Consider the following 23,501-nt stretch of genomic DNA (forward strand, 5'->3'; position numbering starts at 1 on the left):
ACTTTTTGTATTCAGCCGGGTTCTCTACTCAATTATGAATCCCTCCATTGCTCATTTACTGTTTTACCTGACAAACTTTGATTCCAATCCACCTGGGCTAGATCCCTTTTCAACTCACTGAAATTAGCCCTCCTCCAGGTGGGTATTTTCCCATTTAATTTTTCCTATCCTTTTTCATAACTATTCTAAACCTAATGATATTATGATCACTGTTCCCTAAATGCTTCCCCACTGAAACATGCTCCACTTGCCCCACTTCAATCCCCAGAATTAGATCCAGCATTGCTTCCCTCCTCGTTGGGCTTGAAACACACTGATCAAGAAATTTCTCTTGTACACATTTCAGGAATTCCCCCCTCCCTCTTTTCCCTTTACATTATTATTTTCCCAGGCTATATTAGGATAGTTGAAGTCCCCCATTGTCACTTCTCTAAAGTTCTTGCATCTTTCCGTAATTTGCCTGCAAATTTGCTCCTCTATCTCCTTCCCACTATTTGGTGCCCTACAATAGTGTAGTATAACAGCTCCTTTATTGTTCCTTAATTCTAACCAAATAGATTCTGTCTTTGATCCTCAACTACATCATCCCTTTCCAGTGCTGTAATAGTTTCTTTGATCAATACTGTCACCCTCCCCCCTCTTTCTTTCCTTCCCGATCTTTCCTGAATACCTTGTAACCAGGAATATTAAGTACCCAATCCTCCCCTTGTTTGAGCCAGGTCTCCATTATCGTTGCCACTATATCATATAATCCCACGTGACGACTTGAGCCTGCAGCTCACCAACCTTACGCACGCTCCGTGCATTTACACACAGGCATTCTGAACCCTTCTTAGTCTGCCTCACATTTCTCCCAACTCTGATCCCTCCTATTTCTGAACTATTCTTTATTCTAATGCTGTTTGTCTCTCCCAGTCCTTTGTACGCCTTGTTTCTCCTCTCTAATGCTTCATCCAGGTACCCTTCCCTCAGCCAAATTAGTTTAAACCCTCCCCCATTGCACTAGTTAACCTCCCTGTGAGGGCATTGTCCCAGCCCTGTTCATGTGCAACTCTTGAACAGTTCCCTCCTGCTCCAGAACTGGTCCCAATGCCCCAGGGATCTGAAGCCCTCCCTCCTGCACCATTTCACCAGCCATGTGTTAACTTGTCTTATCCTACTATTCCTATACTCACTAACGCGTGGCACTGGGAGTAATCCAGAGATTACTACCTTTGAGGTCCTGCTTTAACTTCCTCCATAGCTCCTGAAACTCTGACTGCAAGACCTCGACCCTTTTCCTTCCTATGTCATTGGTTCCCACATGGACTACGACTTCTGGCTGTTCCTCTTCCCCCCTCAAAATGTTCTGCACCCTCTCCTTGATGTCCTTTACCCTGGCACCAGGGAGGCAGCACACCGTGCGGGACTCATGTCTGTGGTTGCATTATGAGGCCAGGTTGCACAGACTGGGCTTGTATTCCCTTGAATAAAGAAGATTAAGGGGTGATCCAATTGAGGTTTTTAAGTTGATTAAAGGAATTGATGGGGTAGATAGAGAGACTATTTCCTTTGATGGGAGAGTCCAGAACAAGGGAGCATAACCTTAAAATTAGAGCTAGGACGTACAGGGGTGATGTCAGGAAGCACAAAGGGGAGTGGAAATCTGGAACTCTCTCCCCCAAAAAGCTGTTGAGGCTGAGGGTCAATTGAAAATATCAAAATTGAGATCGATAGATTTTTGTTGGGTAAGGGTAGTAAGGGATATAGAAGCAAAGTGGATAAATTGAGTTGATACAGATACAGATCAGCCATGATCTAATTGAATGGTGGAACAGGCATGAGGGGCTGAATGGCCTCCTCCTGTTCCTATGTCCAAAAATAAAGAGTCTAACAGATTCTGTACTCAGGTTTGGGATCTCAGACTTACCCTGGGGGACGTCTCTCTCTCCTGTTCCAGCTAAGAACCTCCTAAATTGTTTATGCCAGCCTCACTAACAGGCCTTGACTCTTGCTTGCTATGTTGCTTCCTTATACACAACGTAATCAAACCAATACCCAAACTGAAGTGCAGAGTAAATCAGTGAGACACACAGAGTGTAAGTGAAACCCATTATTTATTGTGTAATAACACCTGTGTATCAGTCAGTAAGTGCAGTATCACACCACATAACAATCACACTTCATGCAATCACGCAGTTCGAAGATGCAGTTGACAGACTGAACCCAGTACCTCCAAAATTGATTGAGTGCAGTCAGGGTTCTGCTGAAGATCCCTTCTGAGGTGTTCTACCACCCTCCCCAGCAGTACATCAGCAACAGTGAAGAGCTTTCTGCTTTGTGTTTCAGACCCACAGCCATGATCGTGCTCCCTGCCTCCACCCCCAGGTTTCTGCACTCTGCTGACTGCACTGGATGTTGCTAGGATTCAGTCTCATGGACACTAAAGTTCCTGAAAGGCCTCTCTGAAGTGATCGCTCTCACGTCTGAGCCGGTCAACAGGCAATTTGACCATGGCAGGCATCACAACCGAGCTCCCTCAGCAGGAGCCCTTTCTAGCCCAGTGGCACTGGAGCTAACTGTAATACATCCTGCTTCTGCCTTCACAGGACGGGGATTGAACTAGGGCTCTTCCTGGTCTGTATGGCTGAGCTCTACACTCATCAGACTGACCGGAGGTCTCTAACTGCTGTCTTCACCTTCAGTCGCTGACACATTACAGACAGAAAAACAAGATGGTCCCCACAGAGATCACATGATACACAATTCCCGTCTGCAATTAAAACGGTGTTTGAAAAATCCAACCAGGTTGGCAGCACATTGCCTTGTTCTGTGTGTGAAATGCTGTAGAGTTTTATTGTCTGTCCAATAAAAAATTAAAACCGATTCCTGGCTTGCTGCTGATGTACAATACACTGATTTCACAAAGCTTACAGAATTTTATAAATAAATACAAGTAGAAAATGACAGTACAAATTCATTCATCGCAACTCTAAAACCGCGAGGGAGCAGAAGATTTCCACTGGTCGCTGCATGTTCGTGACATTTTAAGAAAGGCAGGATGATTCCTAAGCCTGCTTATTCCAGTGAAATTGCAGGAATGCTTTGAAAAGAATGGTGTTCTGATTTTGCAGAGAGAAATTGTTCCTGCTTTGTTTATAATGTCATGAAGGGGATGGATAGGCGGAAGAAGGAAAAGGGGATGGAGGGATATGGGTACAGGGTGGGTAAACATGATGTGGACTATTTGCTCACATGGAGGGTAAGTGCCGACACGGACTGGATGGGCCCAATGGCCTGTTTCCGTATGGTAATCTCTATGTGATCTGCACTCACAGAAAGCTACAACACTGTAGCCTGGGTCTCCGGCCTCCCATCCCTGCGGGCACAGGCTCCAACTGGGAATGTAGCAGCACGGAATTAGCCCTTAAAAAATGAACTTTAGCGATGTTATCAGATGAATGTCTAACTCACTCGGTGTCAAGTTTCTCTCTCCGCCATTTTAACGTTGTTGTTAACCTTTTCACAACAACTTGCATTTATATTGCGCCCTTAACTTAGCAAAATGTCCCAAGACACTTCACAAGAGCGTTCTCAGACAAAATTTGACACTAAACCAAAGAAGGAGACATTAATACAGGTGGTCAAAGAGGTAGGTTTTAAGGAGCGTCTTAAAGGAGGAGAGAGAGGTGGAGAGGCAGAGAGGTTTAGGGAGGGAATTCCAGAGCTTAGGGCCTAGGCAGCTGAAGGCAACAAAAGCTTGAATTTGGTTGAGGGCGGGGCAGAGACGGGCAATGTTATGGAGGTGGAAGTAGGCGGTCTTGGTAATGGAGAGGAAGGGGTCGGGAGCTCAGCTCAGGGCCAAATAGGATGCCAAGGTTGCAAACAGTCGGTTTCAGCCTGGGACAGTGGCCAGGCAGGGAGATGGAGTTGGAGCCTAGGAAAAATAGGGTTTCAAGAGTGCGTTGAACTAGCAGTGAGTGGCCGTAGATATGAGTGCCCTAAGCCTCCATCCCATAACATCACTGACAGTCATTCCCAAGCGATAGTGGACCAATGGAAATCTTCCTTTTATCTTTTGCGCACTGAAAATGGAAAGATGAGAAAATGTTGCAGGTTATAAAGCATATCATCCATCAGGCTTACTGGAGATGGGCGGGACAGTGATGTAATGCTGTGCTACATAATATTAATGGATTATGGTAATGCAACGCTGTAACGTAATGTAGTAATGTAATACTGAAGTGTAACGCTGGCAAATGGTACTCAAGGAATTACAATGGAATACATACAAATAACTCAACAGGCATTAAATACATGTTCAGGAAGTTCGTCACCAGACACAATCAACGTCCGCACCACTCGCTGGGACCGATCAGTGGCAGTGAAGTTTACAGAACTCTCAACGTTAAATAAGGTGCACCTTTAGTCTCTTTGGAACTGTCCAATGTGGCACTTCCTTCGATTCCATTTTGCTTAGGACTTTACAGAGTGATACATCTGGAGAAAGTTGCCCATTGCAAGCGAATTCGCACCGGACTCTCACATAATCATCCTAAGTCGCCTGAACTGTTGCATTATCCAGAGTTCGCTAAAAGGATTTTATATTCCCCCCACTCCCACCCTCCCATTCTATGTTTCCAGTCTCTTGATTAACCGATTGGACCTACTGTTTCTACTCAATCCTGTGGTCAAAAAGCACTTGAATTCATGAGATCTAGCTGCTGAGCCCATTGCTCCTTCGCTGCTGATATTGTTCTCTAGTTGTTTGGTTCTCGTCAGTGTCTCCAGAGACACAGTCCTCTTGTGTTCTGCTGGAAGAAGCTCAGTGTGTGTAAGTTTCCATATTAATTTCTGTCCGAATTTGTTCATACTTCTTTAAATAAGGAGCCCATTTAAGAACAGATATTAGTTCCAGTACCGAAGGCAATTTGAGACTGAACCTTTTGAAGTTCTCTCTTGCATTGTTGAAGTTGTGGGTTTCTTTCTTCTGGTTATAAAGTCAGACATCCAGGTCAGACTAGGCCATGGGAATGTGAGCGGGGGGGGTGGGTGGGTGGAGGGAGGAGGAGTGGGGGGACAGATCAGACCAGCACGAGATAAAGTGATGAGCAAAATGTTTCATTGAAAGAAGAGGCATTGGGTCACTCCAACTCCATCCTCTCATCCGAGTTTCAACACTAGCGTTGAATTCACAGTAACATTGAACAGGAAAGGGCAGCAGAGACTAGTGCATCCTGCCCAACATGCAGTTCTCTCCTTCTTTAATACTATCGTGAGTTTGTTCTCTGAAGTTCTGGAACCTTCTTTGGCGACTTGCTCAACAGTGCCATCAAAGGCGTTTGACTCTGGGAGGGGCTCAGGTCCCGCAACACGTGCTTGCTTCCTGGCGAGTCTCCGCTTTCTGCCATCTTTTTATATCCCAGTAATTTTGAGATCCACTTGGCAGACTTGGAGGTCTCTTTATGCGATTTCTCTAAATGTTCTTCCTGAAATAAAATTAAATAAGCATCACGCCCATTGCCTGAAAGTCATGGGACCAAGAATGAGGGGCTTTAGTTATGTGGAGAGACTGGAGAAGCTGGGATTGTTCACCTTAGAACAGAGAAGGTTAAGAGGAGATTTGATGGAGGTTTTCAAAATCATGAAGGGTTTTAATAGAGTAAATAAAGAGAAACTGTCTCCAGTGGCAGAAGGGTTGATAACCAGAGGACACAGATTTAAAGTGATTGGCAAAAGAATCAGAGGGGAGATGAGAATTTTTTTTATACAACTGTTATGATCTGGAACGCGCTGCCTGAAAGGGCAGTGGAAGCAGATTCAATAATAACTTTCGAAAGGGAATTAGATAAATATTGAAGAGAAAAATTTACAGGACTATGTGGAAAGAGCAGGGGAATGGGATTAATTGGATAGCTCTTTCAAAAAGCCGGCACAGGCACGATGGGCCAAATGGCCTCCTCCTGTGCTGTAAGATTGTATGAGTGGGATTCTCTCCCTGCCTTGTTTAACTGTAGAGGTGACAAGTTTCCCTGGAGCCTGTCCCCCTCGGTCCCCATCACCTCCCAGGAGCCACTCCGAGGAAATCCCAGGCCAAATGTTTTATTCACGCCTGCCTCAGTCGCTTTCATGTTGAAGTATAAGTCGCAGGACTACGTTTAATCGAGGGAGCTGTAACTCCTTGCGGAAGCTGAGGTCCTCACCTGGAGCCTGATGGTGACTAACGGTGGCACGGACCGCGATGTTCGGGGAGTCGCACAGTACGATTCCAACAACTGCAGGTCACAGCTTCGAAAGCAGCATTCCTCCACAATTCCCTTACTGGGCCTCTTTATGTTGTACTTGTACTTTATGTACGAGGGACTTTTACCTGGAGAGTGCAGGTCACAGTTATTGTTGGCACAGTATAACAGCAGAGGCTTTTCTCATAAACCACTACCCACCCTTCTTGAGTCCTCCTGAGCCAACCCAGTGTCCTAACCAGTCAGCCTCTAACGTACTCAGTGCCAGTATTGCCTGGCCCAACCCTATCGGTGTCAGATAATTCTCAGTCAGTCAGCCCCCACGGTTCTCAGTGCTAAGCTCTCCTGAGCCAGTCCATATAGTGCCAGGACATCCTGAGCCAATCTACTCAGTGATAAGCTCTCCTGAGCCAGCCCGCTTAGTGCCAGCCACTACCTGAGCCAACCCATTCAGTGCTAAGCCGTCCTGATCCAATCCACTTAGTACAAGCCATCCTGAGCCAGCCCATTCAATGCTAGGGCCTCCAGAGCCAGCTTGCTTCGTGCCAGGTACTCTTGAACCAGTTGGCAGTCAGTCTGCTGAGTATGAAGTCGTCCTAAACAAGCTGACTCAGTGCCAAGACATCCTGAGCAGGCCATTCAATGCCAGAACATCCTGAGCAGGCCTGCCATGTCCAATTCTTCCCAAGCCAGTGAGCAGGAAGCTAAATCCGAAGCATGTTTCTTCTGAGCTATCTAACGAATGCATAGATCCCTCACCCTGTTGAGAAGTCTTTGTTTGGGCGGCCAGTGCTTTGTCATGTGAATCCCATGACAGAAATGGTCTCAGCCAGCTCTACTCACTGGTGTGGATCTTGCTTGAATGTGCAAGAAACGTGGGCACGGCATACAATCCAGTTTGTTTTTCCCTGGATAGAGCAGAGTGAGGCAGGCTACATTGAATGGTAAAAGCACCAGTGCTAAATTAATCTGTGGATAATTCCTGGGACAATAGGTGCAGACGGATTAGAGTGTGGAAAGAAGAAAATGCCTCGTTTCTAGCTGGGGGGATTGCAGAGACAGGTAGCATTGGGATGGAGGAAACTCAGCATTAATGACACTGGAGGATTTGAGTGAGGAATCTCAGCACTAATGCAACTGATGGATTGGAGATAGGAAATTCAGCATTAATGAAACTGATGGATTGGAGATAGGAAATTCAGCATTAATGAAACTGATGGATTGGAGTGAGGAAACTCAGCGCTAATCACTCCTATCCTCCAGTTACATTAGTGCTTGGTTCCCTCACTCAAATCTATGAGTTACATTAATGCTGAATTTACTTACTGCAATGCACCATGTACATTAGTGATGGTAATTTCCTCATTACTATCCTGCAGTTATATGAGAATAGAAAGAAAATAAGAAATAGGAGCAGGAGTACGCCATACGGCCATTCGGGCCTGCTGAATTTCCTCTGTCCAATCTGTCAGTTACATCAGTGTTTAATTTCCTCACTCCAATGCTCCCTTTACATTACAGCTGAGTTTCCTCACTCTAATCCGTCAGTTACACTAGTGCTGAGTTCCTTCACTCAGTCTGTCAGTTACACTAGTGCTGAGTTTCCTCACTCAGTCCGTCAGTTACACTAGTGCTGAGTTTCTTCACTCAGTCCGTCAGTTACACTAGTGCTGAGTTTCTTCACTCAGTCCGTCAGTTACACTAGTGCTGAGTTTCCTCACTCTAATCCGTCAGTTACACTAGTGCTGAGTTCCTTCACTCAGTCCGTCAGTTACACTAGTGCTGAGTTTCCTCACTCAGTCCGTCAGTTACACTAGTGCTGAGTTTCCTCACTCTAATCCGTCAGTTACACTAGTGCTGAGTTCCTTCACTCAGTCCATCAGTTACACTAGTGCTGAGTTCCTTCACTCTAATCCATCAGTTACACTAGTGCTGAGTTCCTTCACTCAGTCCATCAGTTACACTAGTGCTGAGTTCCTTCACTCAGTCCATCAGTTACACTAGTGCTGAGTTCCTTCACTCAGTCCATCAGTTACACTAGTGCTGAGTTCCTTCACTCAGTCCATCAGTTACACTAGTGCTGAGTTCCTTCACTCAGTCCATCAGTTACACTAGTGCTGAGTTCCTTCACTCAGTCCATCAGTTACACTAGTGCTGAGTTCCTTCACTCAGTCCATCAGTTACACTAGTGCTGACTATTCAAATGCTCTCCTGGCTGGCCTCCCACCTTGCACACTTCATAAACTGAAGCCTATCCAAAACTTATGCACTAGTGTGACTGAAGGATTGGAGTAATGAAACTCTGCATTAATGTGATTGACAGGTGGGAGTGAGGAAACTCAGCACTAATGTAAACGGAGGACAGGAGTGATGAAATTCAGCACTAATGCTATTGATGGATTGGAGTGAGGAAACTCAGCACTACTGTAACTGGAGATTTGGAGAGAGGAAATTCATCACCTATGTAATTGGAGGATAGGAGTGAGAAAATTCCGCCATAATGTAACAGATGGATTGGAATGAGGAAACTCAGTACTAATGTAACTGGAGGATTGGAGGGAGGAAATTAAGCATTAATTTAACTGCAAATAGGAGTGAGGAACGTCAGCATTAATGTAACTGATGGATTGGAGTGAGGAATCTCAGCACTAATGTAACTGATGGATTCAAGAGGAGTAACTCAGCATTAATGTAAATGGAGCATTGGAGTGAGGAATTTAAGCACTAATATAACTGATGGATTGCAGTGAGGAAACTCGACACTAACTTAACAGATGGATTGGAGTGAGGAAATTCAGTACCAATGTGACTGATGGATTGGAGTGATGAAATTCAGCACTAATGTAACCGATGGATTAGAGTGAGGAAATTCAGCACTAATGTGACTGATGGATAAGAGTGAGGAAATTCAGCATTAATGTAACTGATGGATTAGAGTGAGGAAATTCAGTATGAATGTAACCGAAGGATTGGAGTGAGGAAATTCAGTACTAATGTGACTGATGGATTGGAGTGAGGAAATTCAGTACTAATGTGACTGATGGATTAGAGTGAGGAAATTCAGTACGAATGTAACCGGTGGATTGGAGTGAGGAAATTCAGTACGAATGTGACTGATGGATTGGAGTGAGGAAATTCAGTACTAATGTGACTGATGGATTAGAGTGAGGAAATTCAGCATTAATGTAACTGATGGATTAGAGTGAGGAAATACAGCATTAATGTAACTGATGGATTAGAGTGAGGAAATTCCGTACTAATGTAACTGATGGATTAGAGTGAGGAAATTCAGTACTAATGTAACCGATGGATTAGAGTGAGGAAATTCCGTACTAATGTAACTGATGGATTAGAGTGAGGAAATACAGCATTAATGTAACTGATGGATTAGAGTGAGGAAATTCCGTACTAATGTAACTGATGGATTAGAGTGAGGAAATTCAGTACTAATGTAACTGATGGATTAGAGTGAGGAAATTCAGCATTAATGTAACTGATGGTTTGGAGTGAGGAAATTCAGTACTAATGTGACTGATGGATTGGAGTGAGGAAATTCAGTACTAATGTAACTGATGGATTGGAGTGAGGAAATTCAGTACTAACGTAACCGATGGATTGGAGTGAGGAAATTCAGTACTGATGTAACTGATGGATTGGAGTGAGGAAATTCAGTACTAATGTAACTGATGGATTGGAGTGAGGAAATTCAGTACTAATGTAACTGATGGATTAGAGTGAGGAAATTCAGTACTAATGTAACTGATGGATTGGAGTTAATGAAATTCAGTACTAATGTAACTGATGCATTAGAGTGAGGAAAATCAGTACTAATGTAACAGATGGATTGGAGTGAGGAAATTCAGCATTAATGTAACTGATGGATTAGAGTGAGGAAATACAGCATTAATGTAACTGATGGATTAGAGTGAGGAAATTCCGTACTAATGTAACTGATGGATTAGAGTGAGGAAATTCAGTACTAATGTAACTGATGGATTGGAGTGAGGAAATTCAGCATTAATGTAACTGATGGATCAGAGTGAGTAAATTCAGCATTATTGTAACTGATGGATTGGAGTGAGGAAATTCAGCATTAATGTAACTGATGGATTAGAGTGAGGAAATTCAGCATTAATGTAACTGATGGATTAGAGTGAGGAAATACAGCATTAATGTAACTGATGGATTAGAGTGAGGAAATTCCGTACTAATGTAACTGATGGATTAGAGTGAGGAAATTCAGTACGAATGTAACCGATGGATTAGAGTGAGGAAATTCAGTACTAATGTAACTGATGGATTGGAGTGAGGAAATTCAGCATTAATGTAACTGATGGATTGGAGTGAGGAAATTCAGTACTAATGTGACTGATGGATTGGAGTGAGGAAATTCAGTACTAATGTGACTGATGGATTAGAGTGAGGAAATTCAGCATTAATGTAACTGATGGATTAGAGTGAGGAAATACAGCATTAATGTAACTGATGGATTAGAGTGAGGAAATTCCGTACTAATGTAACTGATGGATTAGAGTGAGGAAATTCAGTACGAATGTAACCGATGGATTAGAGTGAGGAAATTCCGTACTAATGCAACTGATGGATTAGAGTGAGGAAATACAGCATTAATGTAACTGATGGATTAGAGTGAGGAAATTCCGTACTAATGTAACTGATGGATTATAGTGAGGAAATTCAGTACTAATGTAACTGATGGATTAGAGTGAGGAAATTCAGCATTAATGTAACCGATGGATTAGAGTGAGGAAATTCAGTACTAATGTAACTGATGGATTAGAGTGAGGAAATTCAGTACGAATGTGACTGATGGATTGGAGTGAGGAAATTCAGTACTAATGTCACTAATGGATTGGAGTGAGGAAATTCAGTACTAATGTAACTGATGGATTGGAGTGAGGAAATTCAGTACTAACGTAACCGATGGATTGGAGTGAGGAAATTCAGTACTAATGTGACCGATGGATTGGAGTGAGGAAATTCAGTACTGATGTAACTGATGGATTGGAGTGAGGAAATTCAGTACTAATGTAACTGATGGATTGGAGTGAGGAAATTCAGTACTAATGTAACTGATGGATTAGAGTGAGGAAATTCAGTACTAATGTAACTGATGGATTGGAGTGAGGAAATTCAGTACCAATGTAACTGATGGATTAGAGTGAGGAAATTCAGTACGAATGTAACTGATGGATTGGAGTGAGGAAATTCAGTACTAATGTAACTGATGGATTGGAGTGAGGAAATTCAGTACTAATGTAACTGATGGATTGGAGTGAGGAAATTCAGGACCAATGTAACTGGTGTATTAGAGTGAGGAAATTCAGTACTAATGTAACTGATGGATTGGAGTGAGGAAATTCAGCATTAATGTAACTGATGGATCAGAGTGAGTAAATTCAGCATTATTGTAACTGATGGATTGGAGTGAGGAAATTCAGCATTAATGTAACTGATGGATTAGAGTGAGGAAATTCAGTACTAATGTGACTGATGGATTGGAGTGAGGAAATTCATTGTTAATGTAACCAATGGATTGCAGTGAGGAAATTCAGCATTAATGTAACTGATGGATTAGAGTGAGGAAATTCCGTACTAATGTAACTGATGGATTAGAGTGAGGAAATTCAGTACTAATGTAACTGATGGATTAGAGTGAGGAAATTCAGCATTAATGTAACCGATGGATTAGAGTGAGGAAATTCAGTACTAATGTAACTGATGGATTAGAGTGAGGAAATTCAGTACTAATGTGACTGATGGATTGGAGTGAGGAAATTCAGTACTAATGTAACTGATGGATTGGAGTGAGGAAATTCAGTACTAATGTAACTGATGGATTGGAGTGAGGAAATTCAGTACAAACGTAACCGATGGATTGGAGTGAGGAAATTCAGTACTAATGTGACCGATGGATTGGAGTGAGGAAATTCAGTACTGATGTAACTGATGGATTGGAGTGAGGAAATTAAGTACTAATGTAACTGATGGATTAGAGTGAGGAAATTCAGTACTAATGTAACTAATGGATTGGAGTGAGGAAATTCAGTACTAATGTGACTGATGGATTAGAGTGAGGAAATTCAGTACTAATGTAACTGATGGATTGGAGTGAGGAAATTCAGTACTAATGTAACTGATGGATTGGAGTGAGGAAATTCAGTACTAATGTAACTGATGGATTGGAGTGAGGAAATTCAGTACTAATGTGACTGATGGATTGGAGTGAGGAAATTCAGTACTAATGTAACTGATGGATTGGAGTGAGGAAATTCAGTACTTATGTAACTGATGGATTAGAGTGAGGAAATTCAGCATTAATGTAACCGATGGATTAGAGTGAGGAAATTCAGTACTAATGTAACTGATGAATTAGAGTGAGGAAATTCAGTACGAATGTGACTGATGGATTGGAGTGAGGAAATTCAGTACTAATGTAACTAATGGATTGGAGTGAGGAAATTCAGTACTAATGTAACTGATGGATTGGAGTGAGGAAATTCAGTACTAACATAACCGATGGATTGGAGTGAGGAAATTCAGTACTAATGTGACCGATGGATTGGAGTGAGGAAATTCAGCACTGATGTAACTGATGGATTGGAGTGAGGAAATTCAGTACTAATGTAACTGATGGATTGGAGTGAGGAAATTCAGTACTAATGTAACTGATGGATTGGAGTGAGGAAATTCAGTACTAATGTAACTGATGGATTGGAGTGAGGAAATTCAGTACTAATGTAACTGATGGATTGGAGTGAGGAAATTCAGTACTAATGTAACTGATGGATTGGAGTGAGGAAATTCAGGACCAATGTAACTCATGGATTAGAGTGAGGAAATTCAGTACTAATGTAACTGATGGATTGGAGTGAGGAAATTCAGCATTAATGTAACTGATGGATCAGAGTGAGTAAATTCAGCATTATTGTAACTGATGGATTGGAGTGAGGAAATTCAGCATTAATGTAACTGATGGATTAGAGTGAGGAAATTCAGTACTAATGTGACTGATGGATTGGAGTGAGGAAATTCATTGTTAATGTAACCAATGGATTGCAGTGAGGAAATTCAGCATTAATGTAACTGATGGATTAGAGTGAGGAAATTCCGTACTAATGTAACTGATGGATTAGAGTGAGGAAATACAGCATTAATGTAACTGATGGATTAGAGTGAGGAAATTCCGTACTAATGTAACTGATGGATTAGAGTGAGGAAATTCAGTACGAATGTAACCGATGGATTAGAGTGAGGAAATTCAGTACTAATGTAACTGATGGATTGGAGTGAGGAAATTCAGCATTAATGTAACTGATGGATTGGAGTGAGGAAATTCAGTACTAATGTGACTGATGGATTGGAGTGAGGAAATTCAGTACTAATGTGACTGATGGATTAGAGTGAGGAAATTCAGCATTAATGTAACTGATGGATTAGAGTGAGGAAATACAGCATTAATGTAACTGATGGATTAGAGTGAGGAAATTCCGTACTAATGTAACTGATGGATTAGAGTGAGGAAATTCAGTACGAATGTAACCGATGGATTAGAGTGAGGAAATTCCGTACTAATGCAACTGATGGATTAGAGTGAGGAAATACAGCATTAATGTAACTGATGGATTAGAGTGAGGAAATTCCGTACTAATGTAACTGATGGATTATAGTGAGGAAATTCAGTACTAATGTAACTGATGGATTAGAGTGAGGAAATTCAGCATTAATGTAACCGATGGATTAGAGTGAGGAAATTCAGTACTAATGTAACTGATGGATTAGAGTGAGGAAATTCAGTACGAATGTGACTGATGGATTGGAGTGAGGAAATTCAGTACTAATGTAACTGATGGATTGGAGTGAGGAAATTCAGTACTAATGTAACTGATGGATTGGAGTGAGGAAATTCAGTACTAACGTAACCGATGGATTGGAGTGAGGAAATTCAGTACTCATGTGACCGATGGATTGGAGTGAGGAAATTCAGTACTGATGTAACTGATGGATTGGAGTGAGGAAATTCAGTACTAATGTAACTGATGGATTGGAGTGAGGAAATTCAGTACTAATGTAACTGATGGATTAGAGTGAGGAAATTCAGTACTAATGTAACTGATGGATTGGAGTGAGGAAATTCAGTACCAATGTAACTGATGGATTAGAGTGAGGAAATTCAGTACGAATGTAACTGATGGATTGGAGTGAGGAAATTCAGTACTAATGTAACTGATGGATTGGAGTGAGGAAATTCAGTACTAATGTAACTGATGGATTGGAGTGAGGAAATTCAGGACCAATGTAACTGATGGATTAGAGTGAGGAAATTCAGTACTAATGTAACTGATGGATTGGAGTGAGGAAATTCAGCATTAATGTAACTGATGGATCAGAGTGAGTAAATTCAGCATTATTGTAACTGATGGATTGGAGTGAGGAAATTCAGCATTAATGTAACTGATGGATTAGAGTGAGGAAATTCAGTACTAATGTGACTGATGGATTGGAGTGAGGAAATTCATTGTTAATGTAACCAATGGATTGCAGTGAGGAAATTCAGCATTAATGTAACTGATGGATTAGAGTGAGGAAATTCCGTACTAATGTAACTGATGGATTAGAGTGAGGAAATTCAGTACTAATGTAACTGATGGATTAGAGTGAGGAAATTCAGCATTAATGTAACCGATGGATTAGAGTGAGGAAATTCAGTACTAATGTAACTGATGGATTAGAGTGAGGAAATTCAGTACTAATGTGACTGATGGATTGGAGTGAGGAAATTCAGTACTAATGTCACTGATGGATTGGAGTGAGGAAATTCAGTACTAATGTAACTGATGGATTGGAGTGAGGAAATTCAGTACAAACGTAACCGATGGATTGGAGTGAGGAAATTCAGTACTAATGTGACCGATGGATTGGAGTGAGGAAATTCAGTACTGATGTAACTGATGGATTGGAGTGAGGAAATTAAGTACTAATGTAACTGATGGATTAGAGTGAGGAAATTCAGTACTAATGTAACTAATGGATTGGAGTGAGGAAATTCAGTACTAATGTGACTGATGGATTAGAGTGAGGAAATTCAGTACTAATGTAACTGATGGATTGGAGTGAGGAAATTCAGTACTAATGTAACTGATGGATTGGAGTGAGGAAATTCAGTACTAATGTAACTGATGGATTGGAGTGAGGAAATTCAGTACTAATGTGACTGATGGATTGGAGTGAGGAAATTCAGTACTAATGTAACTGATGGATTGGAGTGAGGAAATTCAGTACTTATGTAACTGATGGATTAGAGTGAGGAAATTCAGCATTAATGTAACCGATGGATTAGAGTGAGGAAATTCAGTACTAATGTAACTGATGAATTAGAGTGAGGAAATTCAGTACGAATGTGACTGATGGATTGGAGTGAGGAAATTCAGTACTAATGTAACTAATGGATTGGAGTGAGGAAATTCAGTACTAATGTAACTGATGGATTGGAGTGAGGAAATTCAGTACTAACGTAACCGATGGATTGGAGTGAGGAAATTCAGTACTAACGTGACCGATGGATTGGAGTGAGGAAATTCAGTACTGATGTAACTGATGGATTGGAGTGAGGAAATTCAGTACTAATGTAACTGATGGATTGGAGTGAGGAAATTCAGTACTAATGTAACTGATGGATTAGAGTGAGGAAATTCAGTACTAATGTAACTGATGGATTGGAGTGAGGAAATTCAGGACCAATGTAACTGATGGATTAGAGTGAGGAAATTCAGTACTAATGTAACTGATGGATTGGAGTGAGGAAATTCAGCATTAATGTAACTGATGGATCAGAGTGAGTAAATTCAGCATTATTGTAACTGATGGATTGGAGTGAGGAAATTCAGCATTAATGTAACTGATGGATTAGAGTGAGGAAATTCAGTACTAATGTGACTGATGGATTGGAGTGAGGAAATACATTGTTAATGTAACCAATGGATTGCAGTGAGGAAATTCAGCATTAATGTAACTGATGGATTAGAGTGAGGAAATTCCGTACTAATGTAACTGATGGATTAGAGTGAGGAAATTCAGTACTAATGTAACTGATGGATTAGAGTGAGGAAATTCAGCATTAATGTAACCGATGGATTAGAGTGAGGAAATTCAGTACTAATGTAACTGATGGATTAGAGTGAGGAAATTCAGTACTAATGTGACTGATGGATTGGAGTGAGGAAATTCAGTACTAATGTAACTGATGGATTGGAGTGAGGAAATTCAGTACTAATGTAACTGATGGATTGGAGTGAGGAAATTCAGTACAAACGTAACCGATGGATTGGAGTGAGGAAATTCAGTACTAATGTGACCGATGGATTGGAGTGAGGAAATTCAGTACTGATGTAACTGATGGATTGGAGTGAGGAAATTAAGTACTAATGTAACTGATGGATTAGAGTGAGGAAATTCAGTACTAATGTAACTAATGGATTGGAGTGAGGAAATTCAGTACTAATGTGACTGATGGATTAGAGTGAGGAAATTCAGTACTAATGTAACTGATGGATTGGAGTGAGGAAATTCAGTACTAATGTAACTGATGGATTGGAGTGAGGAAATTCAGTACTAATGTAACTGATGGATTGGAGTGAGGAAATTCAGTACTAATGTGACTGATGGATTGGAGTGAGGAAATTCAGTACTAATGTAACTGATGGATTGGAGTGAGGAAATTCAGTACTTATGTAACTGATGGATTAGAGTGAGGAAATTCAGCATTAATGTAACGGATGGATTGGAGTGAGGAAATTCAGCATTAACGTAACCGATGGATTGGAGTGAGGAAATTCAGTACTAATGTAACTGATGGATTGGAGTGAGGAAATTCAGTACGAATGTAACTGATGGATTGGAGTGAGGAAATTCAGTACTAATGTAACTGATGGATTAGAGTGAGGAAATTCAGCATTAATGTAACTGATGGATTGGAGTGAGGAAATTCAGCATTAATGTAACCGATGGATTGGAGTGAGGAAGTTCAGTACAAATGTAACTGATGGATTGGAGTGAGGAAATTCGGTACGAATGTAACTGATGGATTGGAGTGAGGAAATTCAGTACTAATGTAACTGATGGATAAGAGTGAGGTAATTCAGCATTAATGTAACTGATGGATTGGAGTGAGGAAATTCAGCACTCATGTAACCGATGGATTGGAGTGAGGAAATTCAGCATTAATGTAACCGATGGATTGGAGTGAGGAAATTCAGTACTAATGTAACTGATGGATTGGAGTGAGGAAATTCAGTACTAATGTGACTGATGGATTGGAGTGAGGAAATTCAGCACTAATGTAACCGATGGATTGGAGTGAGGAAATTCAGTACTAATGTGACTGATGGATTAGAGTGAGGAAATTCAGTACTCATGTAACTGATGGATTAGAGTGAGGAAATTCAGTGCTCATGTGACTGATGGATTGGAGTGAGGAAATTCAGCACTAATGTAACAGATGGATTGGAGTGAGGAAATTCAGCACTAATGTAACCGATGGATTGGAGTGAGGAAATTCAGCACTAATGTAACAGATGGATTGGAGTGAGGAAATTCAGTACGAATGTGACTGATGGATTGGAGTGAGGAAATTCAGCACTAATGTAACCGATGGATTGGAGTGCGGAAATTCAGTACTAATGTCACTGATGGATTGGAGTGAGGAAATTCAGTACTAATGTAACTGATGGATTAGAGTGAGGAAATTCAGTACTCATGTAACTGATGGATTAGAGTGAGGAAATTCAGTACTAATGTGACTGATGGATTGGAGTGAGGAAATTCAGCACTAATGTAACCGATGGATTGGAGTGAGGAAATTCAGCACTAATGTAACCGATGGATTGGAGTGAGGAAATTCAGCACTAATGTAACAGATGGATTGGAGTGAGGAAATTCAGTACTAATGTAACCGATGGATTGGAATGAGGAAATTCAGCATTAATGTAACCAATGGATTGGAGTGAGGAAATTCAGCATTAATGTAACCGATGGATTGGAGTGAGGAAAATTCAGCACTAATGTAACTGATGGATTCGAGTGAGGAAATTCAGTACCAATGTAAATGATGGATTGGAGTGAGGTAATTCAGCACTAATGTAACCGATGGATTGGATTGAGGAAATTCAGCATTAATGTAACCGATGGATTGGAGTGAGGAAATTCAGCATTAATGTAACCGATGGATTTGAGTGAGGAAATTCAGCACTGATGTAACCGATGGTTTGGAGTGAGGAAATTCAGCATTAATGTAACCGTTGGATTGGAGTGAGGAAATTCAGCATTAATGTAACCGATGGATTGGAGTGAGGAAATTCAGTACTAATGTAACCGATGGATGGGAGTGAGGAAATTCAGCATTAATGTAACCGATGGATTGGAGTGAGGAAATTCAGCACTAATGTAACCGATGGATTGGAGTGAGGAAATTCAGTACTAATATAACCGATGGATTGGAGTGAGGAAATTCAGTACTAACGTAACCGATGGATTGGAGTGAGGAAATTCAGTACTAATGTGACCGATGGATTGGAGTGAGGAAATTCAGTACTAATGTAACTGATGGATTGGAGTGAGGAAATTCAGTACTAATGTAACTGATGGATTGGAGTGAGGAAATTCAGTACTAATGTAACTGATGGATTGGAATGAGGAAATTCAGCATTAACGGAACCGATGGATTGGAGTGAGGAAATTCAGTACTAATATAACTGATCGATTGGAGTGAGGAAATTCAGTACTAATGTAACTGATGGATTGGAGTGAGGAAATTCAGTACTAATGTAACTGATGGATAAGAGTGAGGAAATTCAGCATCAATGTAACTGATGGATTGGAGTGAGGAAATTCAGCATTAATGTAACCGATGGATTGGAGTGAGGAAATTCAGTACTAATGTAACTGATGGATTGGAGTGAGGAAATTCGGTACGAATGTAACTGATGGATTGGAGTGAGGAAATTCAGTACTAATGTAACTGATGGATTAGAGTGAGGAAATTCAGCATTAATGTAACTGATGGATTGGAGTGAGGAAATTCAGCACTAATGTAACCGATGGATTGGAGTGAGGAAATTCAGCATTAATGTAACCGATGGATTGGAGTGAGGAAATTCAGTACTAATGTGACTGATGGATTGGAGTGAGGAAATTCAGTACTAATGTAACTGATGGATTGGAGTGAGGAAATTCAGTACTAATGTGAATGATGGATTGGAGTGAGGAAATTCAGCACTAATGTAACCGATGGATTGGAGTGAGGAAATTCAGTACTAATGTGACTGATGGATTAGAGTGAGGAAATTCAGTACTCATGTAACTGATGGATTAGAGTGAGGAAATTCATTACTAATGTGACTGATGGATTGGAGTGAGGAAATTCAGCACAAATGTAACAGATGGATTGGACTGAGGAAATTCAGTACTAATGTAACCGATGGATTGGAGTGAGGAAATTCAGCACTCATGTAACAGATGGATTGGAGTGAGGAAATTCAGTACTAATCTGACTGATGGATTGGAGTGAGGAAATTCAGCACTAATGTAACAGATGGATTGGAGTGAGGAAATTCAGCACTAATGTAACAGATGGATTGGAGTGTGGAAATTCAGTACTAATGTAACTGATGGATTGGAGTGAGGAAATTCAGCACTAATGTAACCGATGGATTGGAGTGAGGAAATTCAGCATTAATGTAACCGATGGATTGGAGTGAGGAAATTCAGCATTAATGTAACCGATGGATTGGAGTGAGGAAATTCAGCACTAATGTAACTGATGGATTGGAGTGAGGAAATTCAGTACTAATGTAACTGATGGATTAGAGTGAGGAAATTCAGTACTCATTTAACTGATGGATTAGAGTGAGGAAATTCAGTACTAATGTGACTGATGGATTGGAGTGAGGAAATTCAGCACTAATGTAACCGATGGATTGGAGTGAGGAAATTCAGCACTAATGTAACCGATGGATTGGAGTGAGGAAATTCAGCACTAATGTAACAGATGGATTGGAGTGAGGAAATTGAGTACTAATATGACTGATGGATTGGAGTTAGGAAATTCAGCACTAATGTAACAGATGGATTGGAGTGAGGAAATTCAGTACTAATGTAACTGATAGATTAGAGTGAGGAAATTCAGTCCTAATGTAACTGATGGATTGGAGTGAGGAAATTCAGCACTAATGTAACTGATGGATTAGAGTGAGGAAATTCAGCACTAATGTAACAGATGGATTGGAGTGAGGAAATTCAGCACTAATGTAACCGATGGATTGGAGTGAGGAAATTCAGTACTAATGTAACTGATGGATTGGAGTGAGGAAATTCAGCACTAATGTAACCGATGGATTGGAGTGAGGAAATTCAGTACTAATGTAACTGATGGATTGGAGTGAGGAAATTCAGCACTAATGTAACCGATGGATTGGAGTGAGGAAATTCAGTGCTAATGTAACTGATGGATTGGAGTGAGGAAATTCAGCACTAATGTAACCGATGGATTGGAGTGAGGAAATTCAGCATTAATGTAACCGATGGATTGGAGTGAGGAAATTCAGTACTAATGTAACTGATTGATTGGAGTGAGGAAATTCAGTACTAATGTGACTGATGGATTGGAGTGAGGAAATTCAGTACTAATGTAACTGATGGATTGGAGTGAGGAAATTCAGTACTAATGTGAATGATGGATTGGAGTGAGGAAATTCAGCACTAATGTAACCGATGGATTGGAGTGAGGAAATTCAGTACTAATGTGACTGATGGATTAGAGTGAGGAAATTCAGTACTCATGTGACCGATGGATTGGAGTGAGGAAATTCAGTACTAATGTAACTGATGGATTAGAGTGAGGAAATTCAGTACTCATGTAACTGATGGATTAGAGTGAGGAAATTCAGTACTAATATGACTGATGGATTGGAGTGAGGAAATTCAGCACTAATGTAACCGATGGATTGGAGTGAGGAAATTCAGCACTAATGTAACCGATGGATTGGAGTGAGGAAATTCAGCACTAATGTAACTGATGGATTAGAGTGAGGAAATTCAGCACTAATGTAACAGATGGATTGGAGTGAGGAAATTCAGTACTAATGTAACTGATAGATTAGAGTGAGGAAATTCAGTCCTAATGTAACTGATGGATTGGAGTGAGGAAATTCAGCACTAATGTAACTGATGGATTAGAGTGAGGAAATTCAGCACTAATGTAACAGATGGATTGGAGTGAGGAAATTCAGCACTAATGTAACCGATGGATTGGAGTGAGGAAATTCAGTACTAATGTAACTGATGGATTGGAGTGAGGAAATTCAGCACTAATGTAACCGATGGATTGGAGTGAGGAAATTCAGTACTAATGTAACTGATGGATTGGAGTGAGGAAATTCAGCACTAATGTAACCGATGGATTGGAGTGAGGAAATTCAGTGCTAATGTAACTGATGGATTGGAGTGAGGAAATTCAGCACTAATGTAACCGATGGATTGGAGTGAGGAAATTCAGCATTAATGTAACCGTTGGATTGGAGTGAGGAAATTCAGCATTAATGTAACCGATGGATTGGAGTGAGGAAATTCAGTACTAATGTAACCGATGGATTGGAGTGAGGAAATTCAGCATTAATGTAACCGATGGATTGGAGTGAGGAAATTCAGCACTAATGTAACCGATGGATTGGAGTGAGGAAATTCAGTACTAATGTAACCGATGGATTGGAGTGAGGAAATTCAGTACTAACGTAACCGATGGATTGGAGTGAGGAAATTCAGTACTAATGTGACCGATGGATTGGAGTGAGGAAATTCAGTACTAATGTAACTGATGGATTGGAGTGAGGAAATTCAGTACTAATGTAACTGATGGATTGGAGTGAGGAAATTCAGTACGAATGTAACTGATGGATTGGAGTGAGGAAATTCAGCATTAACGTAACCGATGGATTGGAGTGAGGAAATTCAGTACTAATGTAACTGATGGATTGGAGTGAGGAAATTCAGTACTAATGTAACTGATGGATTGGAGTGAGGAAATTCAGTACTAATGTAACTGATGGATTAGAGTGAGGAAATTCAGCATTAATGTAACTGATGGATTGGAGTGAGGAAATTCAGCATTAATGTAACCGATGGATTGGAGTGAGGAAATTCAGTACTAATGTAACTGATGGATTGGAGTGAGGAAATTCGGTACTAATGTAACTGATGGATTGGAGTGAGGAAATTCAGTACTAATGTAACTGATGGATTAGAGTGAGGAAATTCAGCATTAATGTAACTGATGGATTGGAGTGAGGAAATTCCGCACTAATGTAACCTATGGATTGGAGTGAGGAAATTCAGTACTAATGTAACTGATGGATTGGAGTGAGGAAATTCAGTACTAATGTGACTGATGGATTGGAGTGAGGAAATTCAGCACTAATGTAACCGATGGATTGGAGTGAGGAAATTCAGTACTAATGTTACTGATGGATTAGAGTGAGGAAATTCAGTACTCATGTAACTGATGGATTAGAGTGAGGAAATTCATTACTAATGTGACTGATAGATTGGAGTGAGGAAATTCAGGACTAATGTAACAGATGGATTGGACTGAGGAAATTCAGTACTAATGTAACTGATGGATTAGAGTGAGGAAATTCAGTACTCATGTAACTGATGGATCAGAGTGAGGAAATTCAGTACCAATGTGACTGATGGATTGGAGTGAGGAAATTCAGCACTAATGTAACCGATGGATTGGAGTGAGGAAATTCAGCACAAATGTAACCGATGGATTGGAGTGAGGAAATTCAGCACTAATGTAACAGATGGATTGGAGTGAGGAAATTGAGTACTAATATGACTGATGGATTGGAGTTAGGAAATTCAGCACTAATGTAACAGATGGATTGGAGTGAGGAAATTCAGTACTAATGTAACTGATAGATTAGAGTGAGGAAATTCAGTCCTAATGTAACTGATGGATTGGAGTGAGGAAATTCAGCACTAATGTAACTGATGGATTAGAGTGAGGAAATTCAGCACTAATGTAACAGATGGATTGGAGTGAGGAAATTCAGCACTAATGTAACCGATGGATTGGAGTGAGGAAATTCAGTACTAATGTAACTGATGGATTGGAGTGAGGAAATTCAGCACTAATGTAACCGATGGATTGGAGTGAGGAAATTCAGTACTAATGTAACTGATGGATTGGAGTGAGGAAATTCAGCA

General features: G+C 40.7%; 1 protein-coding gene across 1 annotated transcript in view; it reads right to left on the reverse strand.

Annotated features, from left to right (window-relative positions):
• Nucleotides 1-2,079: 2,079 nt before the first annotated feature.
• Nucleotides 2,080-23,501, reverse strand: part of LOC137344341 (insulin-like growth factor I) — a 59,555-nt gene continuing 38,133 nt past the window's right edge. The window contains exons 3-4 of the mRNA XM_068007212.1: nt 6,183-6,349; nt 2,080-5,468 (exon numbers count right to left, since the gene is read on the reverse strand). Of these exons, the coding sequence (XP_067863313.1) occupies nt 5,250-5,468; nt 6,183-6,349 (386 nt within the window). The 3' untranslated portion in view covers nt 2,080-5,249. The remainder of the gene's footprint in view (nt 5,469-6,182; nt 6,350-23,501) is intronic.

Source organism: Heptranchias perlo, chromosome 27, assembly GCF_035084215.1.
Source record: "Heptranchias perlo isolate sHepPer1 chromosome 27, sHepPer1.hap1, whole genome shotgun sequence".
NCBI classification, from domain to species: domain Eukaryota; kingdom Metazoa; phylum Chordata; class Chondrichthyes; order Hexanchiformes; family Hexanchidae; genus Heptranchias; species Heptranchias perlo.